The 16,354-nt window shown below is 38.0% G+C and overlaps 1 protein-coding gene across 1 annotated transcript in view; it reads left to right on the top strand.

Moving 5' to 3' along the window:
- The first annotated feature begins 8,050 nt into the window (after positions 1-8,050).
- Positions 8,051-16,354, top strand: part of LOC141798180 (calpain-5-like) — a 29,119-nt gene continuing 20,815 nt past the window's right edge. Inside the window, exons 1-2 of the mRNA XM_074680002.1 lie at positions 8,051-8,290; positions 14,386-14,545. Coding sequence (XP_074536103.1) covers positions 14,390-14,545 — 156 coding nt within the window. The 5' untranslated portion in view covers positions 8,051-8,290; positions 14,386-14,389. The remainder of the gene's footprint in view (positions 8,291-14,385; positions 14,546-16,354) is intronic.

Here is a 16,354-nt window from a genome sequence, read left to right as displayed (position 1 = left end):
CCTCGTTGTTGTAAACGTTGGGCCGGGTCGCCGTGCCGACCTTAGGGCCGTGGTCGGGTGTGTCAGCTGGGCGGCTTCGTGGTTGTTGCTGCGGTGACCTCAGCTTCACAGTGATCGCTCTCAGACATCTTGAAGGAAAAACTGAAGTTAGAAAACACTTTGTATGATTCAAACTCCAACTATAGAAATGGAAAAATATCAACTTAACATTTCTGATTTGATCCAATAAATGTTCCTTTTCAGAAATTTTACTTTGCAGAGCTACACGCAACAATCTGAGCTGTCGTATTTTAATCATCAACCTTGACTGTTTTTGAGAAAGAGCTCCCAGGCTGCAAAGCTGAGTTCCTCAGGGACAGAAACCAAATGCACTAAATGTTTGGTATAAAGCAGGGGTTCAAAACTTTTCAGCCCACGCTGCAAAAAACTGAACTCTTATCAAGTGTTTCTGTTTTATTTGAAGTAAACATTTTCTAAGAATACTTGATATGACAACTATGTAGTCCAGAAAAAAACATCTTGTTTCAAGTTATTCAAAGGTAGAAATGAGGTCTGAATTGTTTGTAACAAGTGTTGAAATTTGTTCAAAACTAGAATAATGTCTTAATACAAGCAACTTTTCTCTAACCAAGGTTATAATAGTTTTGGATTTGTCATTATAGTTTAGTTTTAGGTAGTTTTGACATTGTTTTTCTGTTACAGTTTAGTTTTAATTCGTTTCAGAGCAGGCATTCTAGTTTTTATTTAGTTTTAATTTTTGCAACAAGGCTTAGTTTAAGTTTAGTTTTAGTTTAGTTTTAGTTTGGTTTTAGTTTTTCATACCTAATTCACCAGGTGCAGGATTCAAAAAGGTTGGAGTAAATATTTTGTAATACTGTTTACATAGTGCTCACTGCTCAGTCAATGCTGATACTGAACTGTTGGCTGCTGCCTGAAACACAAGAAAATAAAATAAACTTAATATTAAAATGTAAAGATTAATTATATTAAAATAACGTTAACATAAATTACACAAAAATAATGTAAACAAAAATTGTTTTAAAATAATGTTAACATAAATTACATTAAAAATATAAACATAAAATATATAAAAATAAAGTTAACATAAATTACATAAAAAATATAAACAAAATATATTCAAATAATGTTAACATAAATTACATAAAAAATGTAAACAAAATATATTAAAATAATGTTAACATGAATTACATAAAAAATATAAACATTAAATATATTAAAATAATGTTAACATAAATTACATAGAAAATAAAAACATTAAATATATTAAAATAATGTAAACAAAAATTATTTTAAAATAATGTTTACATAAATTACATTAAAAATATAAACATAAAATATATGAAAATAATGTTAACATGAATTACATAAAAATATAAACATAAATTACATTAAAAATAATATAAACATAAATTTTATAAAACAATATAAAATGAGCTTTAATGATCAGAAACTTGGACTCTGTAACAATAAAGTCAGACTCAAATGAAATTAGACTATTACAGACGCTCTGATTCATCGCTCCTCTACGTTTTGTTGCAGCACAGCGCACAGTCAGTCAGTGCAGTAAACAAGCACGTCCCAGTACGTCGCTGTGATGGTGCTGTACGGCGCTGACAACTGCCGAAAACTGTCGTAAAATTGGTTGGGAAAATGTGTCGGATTAATTTAAATCCTAAAGGCTATTAATATTGTCAAAAACTTTAACTAAGGACATTTTGTCTTTAATTTTGGTTCGTTTCAGTTAGTTTTGTGAACACAAGATACAGTTTTAGTTTACTTATCGTTTTTGTTTTCTTTTATAGTTTATATTAGTTTGAGTTAACTGCAATGTATTTTAAATTTTAGTTTTTGTTTTTAGCTTCATTTTAGTTAACTATTATAACCTTGTCTCTAACTTGAAGTAAGTCATTTTTCTTGACTGATCAGGTGAATGTTGCTCATATTAAGTCTAAAAAGACATTTTTTACTCAAAATAAGACAAAAACACTTGATAATATTTCATTTTTCTCATAAAAACCAAAGACCAGTGACCCCCTGCTGAGGGAAAAGGTAAACAGGCCAACCTGATAACAAAACTAGCAAAGCACTCAGAGAGCACAGACCTCCACCAAGCATATTGTGATTGTCAACAACACTTTAGTCCGACTTCAACTTTATACTCACTACTGTTTGGTGTTAGTTGCAGGTTTGTACGATAATTTGTTTCCTGGCAGTGTTGATCCATATTCTAGATTTCAGTATCCAGAATATTTCCAGAATCTGGATTGTACTTTTACATCTGTCAGAAATTATGGTGACCTTTTGTTGTTTTGTTTAGCAAAGCAATCCGACCATTTATGGTGGAGTTATATACACATATGGTGAAAACAGCCCTATCTCACAATGATAAAGAATCCTTTAAAAAAGTCCTGGATCCAGACGGTGATCCAGATCACCTCCAAAATTTAATCACTTCTTCCTTATCCTATTTTGAACATTTCCTGAACATTACATCAAGATTTGTTTGTAACTTTTTGAGTTATGTTGTTCACAGACAGACAAACTAAAACCTGTGACCAACCTAAATTAACCTGCTTCCTCTGATCCTGCTGTTATCCTGGTTTAGCCACCTCGAGGGTCTTCATCAAAGAAATGTAGAAAACTAATCAAATGTTCTCTGTTTTCATGGATTTCAATCAAATTTAACTCCTGTGTTTGTTTATATTTCTACAATAATGGATCAAATCTGCATCAGTCGTTCAGTGACCCACCATAAAAACATCAGAATCAGACGGTCAAAATGTGCGTACGTTGTCATTTCTCAAACATCCTGTTATGAGTGTTTGTTCCCAAAAAGATTTTTAAAAAATAAAGAAGTGTCAGAGTCTGGGAACCTGTGCCCGGTCTGGGTAAACCCTGGTCTCACCTGAGAACTGGAGCCCTGGACACAGCCCCGGCGCTGAAGCCCACCACGAACGTCAGAAGCACAGACGCTACCACAGCTCCTGCAAACTGCTCCTCTGAAACACCTCCCTGCCTCCCCTCCCCGGACCCAACATCCCTCCTGGACCTGGTCCTGAACGCACCACAGCTCTGCTGCTCCTCTGCTGTGTGTTCAGGGTCTGACTGATCGTCCTGACCCACGCTGAGCTCGTACGGCCACAGCGTTTGTCCCTCTTCGTGCTTCAGGAGGCAGTAGTACAGGCCGCTGTGGAGCGCGCTGGTGTTGGGGACCACCAGGCTCCCATCGTGATGCACAAAGACGGGGTCTAGGATGCTCAGGAAACCAGAGGTCTCAAGGTCTCCAAAGGGGGTGTGCCAGAACTGGACCACACCTGTAGATAAAAGGAGTCATTAGTCTTTTCTATGACTTGAAGAGTTTTAACTAACATCTCTGAATCCACTGCTGATCACTGACCTGAGCTCTTCTCGTCCCCACAGCTCAGAGTCAGCTCTGCCTCTGGATGACCTTTGACCCTGCAGGCCGGCGCCACAGTCAGACCGCGCTGGCCAATAGCTGCGCTCGCTAGATCTGCTGAGGCAGCCAGAAACACTGCGACAGTTATCCACCTGGTTAGCATTTTAAACCTGAGGAGGAAACATGAGTCAGGAGGGATTTATGGTTTTATAAAGGCTGAAGTCTGTACTGCAAAAACAACTGAAATCTTAACCAGGTTTTTTGTCTTAATTTCAGAAGAAAATGTCTTTCTAGACTAATTATAAGCCACAGTCACCTGATCAGTCTGAAAAAAGGTTGTTTTAAGTTATTCAAAGACAAAAATGAGGTCTGAATTGCTGTAACAAGTCTAAGGTCCCATGTTATGCAGAAATCACTTTATTCAGTCTTTTAGTGAAATTTGTGGGTCTTTGTCTTTCCTCCCAGCTCACAAAATGTGATATTTAATGACAAAACCTGTACTTAGTAGAGCTTGTGAATGTAAAATCCTGACCTAAAACGAGCTGTTTGGAATTTCCGGGATTTGCCGACGTCAGTGATTCCCTTTTTTGACCAATCAGGAGCAAGTCTGACCTGATTGGTCCACCGAAGCAGATCCCTGAACCCCCTCCCCGCTGCTGGAGCTCTCCAGCAGCGGGGAGGGGAAAACCAAAGTTGAAGAGCCATCACTGCTCTGTTTTTGGCTGTAAACAGCCACATAGTTCCATGCACAAGCTTCCCATCTCAGAAGAAGACAGACTAAGTGTCTAGAGTTCATTTATCAAGGAAATGTTCCAGCTACACTCAGTAAAACTGTGCATGTGTGTGCTAGTCACTTCACGGCCAACTGCTTTTCCAACTTTGGACAGTCCAACAGAGGGCTAGCGAATAGACTGGTCCTGAATCCAGGCGCATTACCAACCATCCTCCAACAAACCTGGGACCCTGGAAATGTGAGTATTTTAAATGCTGTGTGCTGTGGAGCAGATGGAAGAGCTTTTCCTCAGTGTCCCCCCTGTCTCTGTGTTAGCTTCAGGATGCTAACTTTAGCTGCGGTTGGCCTGTTGTTTTAGCCTGTAATGTTACGGTAAACGAGCTTTGCTGTTTTCTAAACATTGTGCACTCGGAGCTCGTGGCGCCGCTCTCAGTGACGTGGAAGAGAGGGGCGGTATCAGCGGTGGCTCATTTACTTATGAAGGCCACGCCCACTAAATCAGAGCGTTCTGAACAGAGGGGCTATGAGAGCCTGGAAACAATGCTGCTGTGCTTGATTTATTGGCTTTTTGGACCAAAACATGTTACTACCATTTCATGAAGACATCAATGATCCATATTAAACTGCAGAAAAGGAGTAGGATATGGGACCTTTGAAAAAAATCTGCCAATGTAACGACAGAAAAGTTACTCGTGTTAGGACATTATTCTAGTTTTAAACGAATTTTCAGACCTTATTTTTGTCTTTAAACAACCTGGAACACAACATTTTTCTGGACTAATAAGCTGAATGTGGCTCATATTAAGTGTAATGTGACAATATTTCCTTAAAATAAGAGAAAAACACTTGACAAGATTTCAGTTTTTTGCAGGGTGCAACTGCTGAATGTTTCAAGGATCCTGTCAAAGGACACCCTGAAAAAACATGGTAGCATTTTTTTCCTAATTAAAAATCAGCTGTTTCAGTTTATAAAGTGATTTTTTTTTATATAGTTTACTTTTTGTTAAACCAGTTTGTGAAGACACAGTGTTTTACTTTACTTTACTTTTTATTTACACTTTGTTCCAGACCCTTCGGTCCATATGAATATACACTGCAAAGAAAAAAATGCAATTTTATTAAGGTTTTTTTTTGTCTCATTTTAAGTAAAAAATTCTTGTAACAAGTACAAAAATCTGCCAATGAAACAAGAGAAATTAGCTTGAAAATTTGCTTGATGCTAAGATAACGTCTTAACACAAATAACTTTTCTCTTGTTCAATTTGCTGATTTTTTTAACTTGTTACAAACAAGTCAGACCTCATTTTTGTCTTAAAACAATTTGAAACTAGAGTTTTTTCTGGACTGGACAATTTCTGTTTAGAATAAGGCAAAAGACTTGATAAGATTTCAGTTTTTTTGCAGTGTATTTCAAGCAAAACAACAAATAATGGATTAAAATAAATTAAAAAGGAAAAAACAGTCCATAAAATGACAGTAATTAGAACACAAAGAAACATTTGTACCAATTCTGAATCAACCAATCGACCCACAACTTTAAGGTTTTATTGCCTCTTTAGTAAATATCTATAACTGTATCTATCTATATCTATAATCTATACTTTATATCTGAATCTGTGGTATTTACCTGTGACTCCAGCAGCAGTGATCTCCTCACATTGTCAGTCAAGTGTAAAGTGCAGTTTCTCACATGACACTGTGGATGTCTTCACCTCCGGTGATGTTAAAGATTAATAGCATCCCCAAGTCAGAGCTTTGTTTTATTAAGCCTCCAGCTGTCTGTGAGAAAGGGAAGGGAAGATCAGCTGGCTCTCATAAATACAGTGTATGGTTTCTCTTCGTCTGTTGAAACACTTTTATCCTCCAGGATCAGTCCTCTGTTCTGTCGGTGAGAATCCAAACAATGCACATGCATGTCTTTCACTTGGAAACAAGGACATCAAAGTATTGGTCCAAGCTTTTGAATAGAATAGAATAGAAAAAATTTTATTTATTCAGGAAAGGTCACAGCAGCAATCAAGTAAACAAAAGTAAGAAAGTGCATAGAAAGTGTAAAAAGCTCCAAAAGAAAATAGATGCTGACAGCTTGTCCATCATTGTCCAGTCAGCCAGCCTCCACCTCCACAGGGTCCAGGACTGAGCTTCTTCAGCAGTCTGTTCAGTCTCTGTCTCCTGGATCCTGTCTGCTCACAGCAGGTGAAGCTCTTCCAATGTGGCCTTGGTGTCTGATGTTAGCTCCGTTAGCCATGTCTGTGAATAGCATGATCCTACTCTGCCTTCTGGTATTCCCTCTGTTGCTGGGTTAACATGGCTAGCTTGTCCATCTGATTGGAAATAGATCTTACGTTCTCAATAACGATGGATGGAAGGACAGGTCCATGTCGTCTCTTCTTGCACGTCCTCACCTTGTGGGAAACATTTGGCCTTGCACCAGTTAGCATTGACATGCTACAGGCTGCTAACAGCTGATTTCACATGTAAACAATGCAGCTATGGTTACATGTAGAATCACCAGACAAACACAGGAGCAAAAATAATAAAAATATCACTTAAGACAAAATCTGTTTGGTGTCCATGACCAACAAATGAACCATACAAAGTAATGACTCACCCCAAATGCACTTTAACTGACTATGAGCTTATACGTAAACAAGTTATGTCAAGTGGGAAATTCACATTTGGTAGATCATTTCTTAGTTGTAAAAAGCTTTATGGTAATAAAAAACGTTTATTTCACTTTAAATGGAGCCACATTCATAAAATAAGCAGTGGGTAGCAGCAATGAAAGATTTCCCATTATTTTTCTGACGATGCTAAACAGGAACCTGTTTGTTAGGTCACTAGACTTTTAACAAGGTGTTTGGCTTTGGCAGAGAAGATCTGGCTTTTTTCCACTTATGTGCTTCTGTATTTCTTTGCTGATTTTAAAATCAAAGACAGATTTTTTTTTTTGTTAATGGACTTTCTCATCTGACTCTACTTTGACACATTCTTTATTCAGATCTTTCATCTTTAAAACATGATGGCTGTACCAAAAATGTACTGAAGACATGACTTTACTGTTTAGAACACGGTATATTAGAAGGATGAGCTTCACAGTAAAATAGTTTCTCTTTCTGTTTTTAACTACATGCATCTATAACATCCACCAGAGGTCAGTGATGTATAACCAAAGCATTGTCAGAAACTCCTCAGCTGTTCAGAAATCCTCCCCAGGCATCATAAAACCAGGGGGGTTGGTCTATTTCCTGGTATATAATCAAATCTTCTGTGCTGTATTCTTATAATTATATTATACTTATATTTTTAGACTAAGTTTTCAAGCTGTTTTTGGTCTGTGGGTTTAAATGCCTTCAGATGTCACTGATAAACCCTCATATCATAACAGCTGGCTTTGACTCTCAAACAGCTGAAATAAAAATCTAGTTTCAATTTTTTTTTTTTTTTTTTTTTAAGATTTTGACTTGTTTTCCTATTTTTTCTTGTTTAAACAGATTAATTTATCTTATTCTGTCCAGATAGCAAAGCTTGTTTTTCTCAGGTTAGTGGGGCCCTGCAGTGTAGTAAACAGAGCAATAAACAATCAATCACTGTGATATGTCCGACCACGACCATTACCCTAACTGATAGGGCCTCTTTCAAGTGTTTTGAGTGTTTACCACTCTGAGGACACAAGTTATGATCATGTAGCAGAGTAAATACAATATCTGGATTCATGTTTTCGAAGGGATTTCATAGATTTGAGGTTTAAAAATGTTTCTGTTACAAATATGCTTAAAAACATTGATGTTAACTGAAATAGAGAGAGATATCTCAGATTAGCGGAGCTGTATTGGTGCGTTTACGGTAGAGTTTGAATTTCCCGTGCCGTTCCTGAAGGCACCACAGTCTCGCGCTTGGCTCCAGATGAGAGGAGGAGGGTCTGCTGGGTCTGGTCTGGGTTCCAGTGGGCTGGAGCTCCTCCTGAGTGTGTGGTTTTACTTTGGATGTTGCAAACTGTGACTGAAAAGCTTCGCATATCACGGACCTGACTTCAGAACGGGAAATAAAGACAGAAAACACGGCAAAAATCATCCTGGGAGGAGAGAGCGCCTCGTGTTTCAACCCGGGAGCTGACATTAAACGAAGCACATCTCCAGGTAAGGTTTGATTAGCGTCAAAGATAATCTAATTAACACTTTTTTCGTCTTTCAACAGCGAAATTGTGCAAAAAATATGTCACTGCATCTGTTACTGAGAGTAACTCCATTTAGTTAATGTACTTTCTGCACAACTTTGAAGCGGAAGGATTTTTTATAACTTTTTTTCCGAAGCATGAACGAAAACAAAAGTGATTAAAAACGATAAAATAATAAAATTCACTTACTTGAAGAAAACATAACAAAATTTGGCCTCAGTTTTCTTTCATTGTTGGTCGTTTAAGATGAAAAATCAACGTAAAGAACATCGCCATCCATTAAGGAAGCGTCAACGTCCGAATGTACTTCCGGTAACTAATTTCAAAATAAAACATAGATTTGTAGGTTTCGCTCAAAAACGGGCGTTTAGTGAATTCAATCGATAAGATTTTTAGTTTAAGTGATTACAAAGCCTAAATGGACTCACAAATATATTTCTTAATCATATAAAAGTCGACTCTAGTTTAGATTTTGGTTTGGTTTTGATGAATGGGGTCGATGCAGCAAAACGAAAACGACCGTTGGTTTTGTATTTATTGTTTACTTAACTTAAATGCTACTTAAGTTATTATAGGGAGGTAATAATTCAATTTACTGAGTTTACAATGTTGGTTACGGTGTTGTTTTTCCCGACAGTCAGCATCTTCTTTTTATTTTGAAGGCAAGATTCCGGTTTACCTTCACAGAATTGATACAGTTTGAAGCTATTCTGCAGTTTCTTCCTTAAAGTTACTTTAAGCCCCGTGAGAGATGCAGACCGTGCTGAAAACCTGCAAACAAACGTGTTTGTGTTTGTGTTGTTCATATTACACATACTCCCACAGGCTGTAAAGTGATATTTCAACATCTGCAAAGGGCTGGTGTTGACTTGTCACATGTGGTGGCATGTCTGTTAGTGCCCATATGAAACCACACCCATGTTTAGCTGGTATTCATTTTGGACATGCGCCATAAACAAACATCTGTGTGGTGATAAAAGTGCTGCTTCATGCATATTGAGCTTAATCTGTGTGAAGAAACATGCTTACATGCAGAAAAGGGGTCAGAGTGAGCTGTTTGAGTAAATGCAGGGGGGCTAATTTGATAAAACTTCAGAAATGAGGTCTTAAGTGAGTTTCTGTCAGGTGATGGATGAGAGCAGGTGACTTCCTGTCTCCTTGTTTTTGCTCAAACCCATTACTCGTCTTTGCTTCTGGAGGCATTGTTGTGAAAAATGTTGTGGTATCCCTCAGTCACTCTGCGAGCTGCTGACTCTGAGCAGAAGAGCCGCAGACCTTCAAGCTTCCTCCTTAGAGCCTAACAGCTCAGCTGTTATCACGCTCTGTGAAACATTGTTAGCCTGCTCGTTGGTAAACAGACTCCATGTGATGAAGTTGTGTCAACACTTATGTTGGTTCAAGAGGCTGACTTTAAGCTGAGCTTCATGACTCCAATTTAATTCTCTCATTTTGACATCTTAGCGACGTCTTTGTGATCTACGTCCACCAGACCTGACAAACCTGTACCTCAGAGATTTACGCGCAGTCGAAACTGAGGCTCTTTCCCCGACCCCTGTTAAAATGTGCTTGGAGCTGTTTCCCTTTGTGTTGTAATGAGCTGTTGACTCTCAGGAACGAGACTAAAAGATAAGCTTGCAGCACTTTGTGTTTCTTCACTGACATTATGTGTTTTTATGACTCTGTTACAGCAGAATTATCAGAGATGACTTGTATTCAGTTTCTAATTTAACGAAATAATCTTTATCAGAGTCATGGAAAGACATTTGTTTGTTCAAATCAAACATAGTCACATTCCTCAGTAACGTAAAACAAATACTGCATCATTCCAGATGAAGGAACTTAGGTGTTTTTAAAGTTTTATAGAATAGAGTAGAATAAGAAAAATAGTTTATTTATCCCTGAGGGGAAATTTAGGAGTAGTCACAGCAGCAATTTAAGAAAACAAAAGTAAGAATGTGTATGGAAAGTGCAAAAAGCTCCACAAGAAAATAGATGCTGACAGCTTGTCCATCATTGTCCAGTCTCTGTTAGCCATGTCTGTGAATAGCATGATGCTACTCTGCCTCCTGGTATTCCCTCTGTTGCTGGGTTAGCACAGCTAGCTCGTCCATCTTATTGGAGATAGATCTTACGTTCCCAATAACGATGGATGGAAGGACAGGTCTATGTCGTCACTTCTTAGCTCACACCTGAGAACCAGCACGTCGTCCTCACCTCTTTCTCCTCACCTTGTGGGAAACATCTGGCCTTGCACCAGTTAGCACTGACATGCTACAGGCTGCTAACAGCTGATTTCACACGTGAAAAATGCAGCCATGGTTACATGTAGGATCTCCAGACAAACACAGGAGAAAAAACAGTAAAAATATCACTGAAGACAAAACCAGTTTGGTGTCCACTACCAACAAATGAACCAAACAAAAATGACTAAAAAGAGACGAAAAAACTGGACAAACACGTTCCTGCAACTTCCAGCTTTTCTAACTGAAAGTGTAATTCAGTTATTTCTTTCTGGGACTATAAATGTGTTGTAAATCTCCTGCACTAACAGGAATTTCAGTTTAATTGTCAACCCCAGCAGTGGTTGAGTGAGGAATCAAACTTTCGCATGTCATCGTCAGAGTTATTGGTGAAAAAAGCATGAAATACCTCCGAACTGTTGAGTTGCTGAAGTTATCTTTGTGATGTTTTGGCTCTACCAGGCCCAAATTCACAGACCTGGTGTAGATGACGTAGAACATTGTTGTTGTAAACACAGGAAGAGCATAGAATTGAGTTAAATAGATCTGCTTTATGGATCTGCTCTTTGTCGCTGGTATCAAATTGGACTTTTTGAGTCAGTATCAGACTGATACTTGATACCGGGATCAAATCAGTGCATATTTGGTATTTTTGAAAGGACAGCTGAAGAGAGACAGGAAATGTGGGGATTAGTGAGCAGAGGAAGACGGCAACAAATGGTAGAAGCTGGGAGTGAAAGAGCGCTCCAATAAAGACTATAGCCTCTGTATACGGGGCGCAATTAAACCATTAGGCTGGCATGGCCTCATAAATTGCGTTTTTGAACTTCTGTTAAAAAGATCAAAGCAGGAAACCTTTAACAGTTAGCAAAGCTGATAATAATACACACTTCACACACCCTGAATTTAATGCTGCCCTAAAACATGAGAGCTAATCTAACTGTCTTTGATAAAATCACTTTATTTCCTCATAACAAGTTACGTCAGCTGTAGAGGAGGCTCGCAGTCAGTGTTACTCCAGAGGAGCTCCATCAGCCTGGAGGTGAAGCAGACGTTTGCCTGAATGTCCAACACGACTTTAACTGGTTTAGTTTAACATGTTAGAAAGAAGCACATTGTCCCACTTCTCCTCTCCGATCATGAGTCATGGCCCAGGCATGCAGCGAGGAAGGTCAGCTCAGTTTCTTTAACCAGCCGCTGGCTCGCCAACTCTCACGGTGCACATCCACTTCTCCAGTTTTCCATCACAAAAGCTTTTATTGCCCTGAACACACACATGCTCTGTTTCTGCGTCTCTTCAGTGACTCCTCAGGATGTTTTCTGAACTCTGTAGAGAATGTTACAAATGGTATTTTCAGCTGTAAACATCTCTTCAGTAGAGAGGAGACATTTCCGTCCAAACAAACAGATTAACTGAATCCAAGATTAAGCGGGAACATGTGGTTTTTACTTTTGTTGTAGTCTTTTTTTTTGTTTTTTGGAGTTAGTCTGAGCTGATCTCTGTGTTCAGGCCTTTTATTAACGCTAACAGAGTCACTGTCCAGTCTTTCCTCTTTATGCAAACCTGCCAGGCGCTTTAGATAAGAGGAGGAATTTGTGGTTTATTGCTGAAGATTAAACTTGTTAACCAGTCACTGTTCTGTAAGTAATACATTTATTTTAACAGTGCTTTAACTTTTGTTATAAAGAGGAGTGTGTTCGGTATTTTTCAGGTCGGTTTTCTAGAATCGATCCTACTTTACTTGCAATCCTCCAAAAAATACACGAGAACAGCAGCTGTCAATCATCGTTAAACGTTACGTAAAGCCTTGTTTTTAACCTCTAATAACTAGTGAAAATGAAACTCTTCTGAAAAAAGAGGACTTGAATACAAGACAGCCAAATGATATCTTCAAATCACCACAACAATCAGACGTGAGAAACATTTCTAAGAGGAGTATTCATTTTTTAAAGTTTGACCACAGCCCATCTGGAATGACTAGGGAGATGGATTTTTTAACCCATACTGCAGCCAGCCACCAGGGGGAGCAGTTTTTGTGGAGACCTCACTTCAATCCGAGCAAGCGGACGTCCATTGTTTTTTACAGTCTATGGTCACACCCTTATGCAGTTTTATGTTAGGGCTGGGAAGATTTGCTTTTCTACTGATTAGATTATTTTTTACGATTTTCGGAGCGTCAATTTGATTAAAATTGCAACTCTGTAATCATTCCAGTTTTCGCGATTTTAAGTTTGCTTTTCGAGCACCAGACCAAATAAAGTTGAATGATGATGATGATGATGATGATGTTTACAGACTTTATCAGGAGCCGAACTTTTTCAAAACATTCACATCACTTGACAATTTTGATGATTTTTCAGGGAACTGTCGTCACAACTGTTTTTCAGACCCAGCTATTAACAAAGACTAATATGAAGAATTTAACTTAGAAAAAAAAAATCTATTTTTGAATAAAAAACAACAATTTAAGATAGTTTCACAAAAAATCCCAATACTACAATTTGTTGATTTTTTTCTCCCACCCCTGCTTTATGTGTAATACAGCACGGTACGACTCAAATTATTCACACCTGCATCACCTTTAATTAGGGATGGGAACCAAATCAGGTACTTTGATAGGTACCGACCAAATTCAGTCAAAAGTACCAGATACCGATTCACTAAAACCAAAAGGTACCATGTTTAGGTACCTTAGAGCGCGGTCACACTACCCCTACGTCAACCAGACTTTAGCAGGTATCATACACGCGCACGGCCCGCCTTCGTCATCGTGAAGCGTCTGTTTCCATGAAGCGCGATCTCATCAGTCAGCACAATGAGACACAGAGAGCACTGCTACAACTTTATTAGAGACTTTTGGACTTATATTAAGTCGTTTTCGCCCGACACAGTTAGAGGAAATTACTGAGCTGTAAGAAAAAAAGCATGAACCGCTGTGTTCAGTGTATAAAGAGTTATCAAATCTCACTTAAAGTAAAGTCAGACTTTTGAAGAGTTATCTTGATTTAGATGAGATGAAAACTTCAACATTCAACAGGTTTTTGAAAAGCCTGTAGGAGATGTGAAAAATGTAAAACTGCCAGTTGCTTTGGTTTCTCACTTTTAACTCCCCGCACACACACACTCAGACACACTCAGACACACACAGACACACACAGAGGCATGCTCCTTACGTCATGTGTTTGCTCTGTCGATGATCTTTAGCCAAACAGAGCAGCTCAGGTTTGTGTTCTTCATCCTGTTGCATGACTGGTGGCAAAGCTTATCTAATGTGTATTTGACTACCATGAGAGTGTCTGTGTGTGTGTGTGTGTGTGTGTGTAGATGCATGATTTGGGAGTGTAATAAGGAGGATATCCTCCTGACTAATCCTGAGCTGACTACAATAAGAATACTTCATAAAAGCTGTGTCCACTCTGACTGGTCTGAACCTCAAAGTCTTATCAGTTTGGACTTTACCCTCTGGTCCTTGATACTGTTTGAATTCACCAAGTTTCCTGTTAGTCAGCTTGATTGTGGTACTGAAATGAATCACTTTCTTAATTATATTTTCATTTACATTTTCTGTAAAGGTAAAAAACAAAACCAAAGTCTATCTAATAAGTAGACATGCACCGATTTGATGCTCCTACATCTGAAGAAAATCGGATAAAATCCTGATCCTGATCCTACCATAAAAATATCCTGACATATTTTTCCCTATATCACCCCCTAATGGAGAACATGTTCCTTGGTCAGAGGCAGTTTGCTGATGTTCAAACTCAGCTTCTGGGAAACGATCAGCTGTGATATCCGTGTGTTTCTCCGTGTCTTTAGGGAGATGGTGATCCCGTACGAGGGTCAGTCTTTCTCTGCTCTGAAGAGGCAGTGCCAGCAGAAAGGAGTCCTGTTTGAAGACCCTCTGTTCCCGACCAACGACCAGTCCCTGTTCTACCAGACCAACCGCATCGGCAACGTCACCTGGAAAAGACCAAAGGTGAGAAGAAGAAGCTGACCTACACTCTTTAAATCCTCACATTAAAGTCATTTCCTCAGCTGTTTCTGTTCAGCTTTGTGCTCCTTTGCTCTTTGAATCGAGAAAGAAAACAGGAGCAGTGTGTTGGTGCAGGACGTGTTCATGAGTACAAAGCAAACACAGACAGGAAGAGACGTGACTTCAAAATAAAAGCAGAGGAATTTGAAGAATTCAGCTCACTGACATCCAGTTTCTGGCTCTCAAACTTTCATCCCTCTGCAGGTGTTTGGTTTGCTGTCAGAGCAAATATTTGAGGGAGTGTTTGAGCTGCACACCCAGACATCTCTGGTAGTTACTGAGGGTAGTTAAACTCAATGAACGTGGTGTTATCTCACATTTGTGGTTAAACATCAGGGATTGTGGGACCTGAAAGTGACAAAACACGAGTCAGAACAGAAACGAAAAAGGTTTTTAGTGTCACATACAGACTAGTAGACTTGCAAATACAAATATTTAAAAACTTTGTTTTTCTTGAACTGACTCCTGTTTCAAAAAATCCTCAAAATCCTGACGACAGACTCAGATACTAAACATTTACATCCATACACAGCTCTGTGAAGATACTTTATCTCAGTTACCATAATAATAATGTCTTATTCTCTGTCTCATCTTTGGATTCAAAGAATAAAACTTGAGGCTTATCAAAAAGGGAGTGGGAGTAAAAATGTAAACACAGGAGGATCTGTTTGGATCCATGCTGTGCTTCTTCCTTTGAATTCACTTAAAATGTATTTTTGTTATCCAGCACACTAAGCAGGAAAGGAAAACTTGTTTTTTTCTGCACTGCAGCAAAAATAAAATCTTATCAAATAGTTTTCTGTTATTTTAAGTAAAAGTTGTTGTGTTATACTTGATATAAGCCACATTCAACTGGTCGGTCCAGAAAAATGTCTTGTTTCAGGTTATTAAAAGACAAAAATGAGTTCTGAAATATCGTAACAAATAAAAAAAAATCTGCCAATGAAACAAGACAAATTTTCTCCAATGGCAGATTTTTATTTATTTATTTATTTATTTATTTTTAACTTCTCTTTATTGGGGGTTATGGTCCTTTTTTCAGATACAGATACAAAAATAATAATAAAAAACATTAAAATATAATAAAATAAAAATTTAATCCATACTTCAAATTTACATAAACTTATTAAACACATGAACATACATATGTATATGAACTTAACCATTAACTTATTAATTGGGAAAAAAAGTAATAAGATAAAAAAAAAAATCAAGATTAAGATAATAATAGTGTGACTAGGAGGATGCTGCTCTAAATGTTTTTGTTGTTTTTTTATATAATATTATTTCATTATTATTTCTATTTTTTTTATATATTTTTTAATGGGGTTGTTTTTATTGTACTATTCTATAAATAGCTGCCATATTAAGTGAATTTATTTTTTTCTAGCTGCAAGTGCTTCCTTACATCGTTCACTAGAGCTTGATGAGCTGGAGGGTTTTTTTGTTTCCAGTTCAGCAGGATTATTCTTCTTGCTAGCAGCCACGTTACAAAACGTAACACATTTTTCTGGTCACTTGACAGAGAGAGCTCCACAGACGGTGACCCAACCCCAAACATTGCAAGAACTGGGTCTGGTTTGAATTTCCAGAAAATATCAGATAAACTTTGAAGTATCTTAATCCAGTAGGGGGCGATACCATGTGTGGTACGTACAGGAGAAGAGCCATTGGCAGGTTTTTTTCTTTTTTTTACTTGTTACAGCAATTCAGACCTCACTTTTGTCCTAATTACCTTGAAATAAGACATTT

This window comes from Halichoeres trimaculatus, unplaced genomic scaffold (assembly GCF_033239565.1).
Source record: "Halichoeres trimaculatus isolate MK-OKI-2021-1 unplaced genomic scaffold, fHalTri1.1 fHalTri1_scaffold_9, whole genome shotgun sequence".
Classification (NCBI taxonomy): domain Eukaryota; kingdom Metazoa; phylum Chordata; class Actinopteri; order Labriformes; family Labridae; genus Halichoeres; species Halichoeres trimaculatus.
Note: the sequence above shows the minus strand (reverse complement) of the source record. Positions and strands in the feature narration are given on the sequence as shown.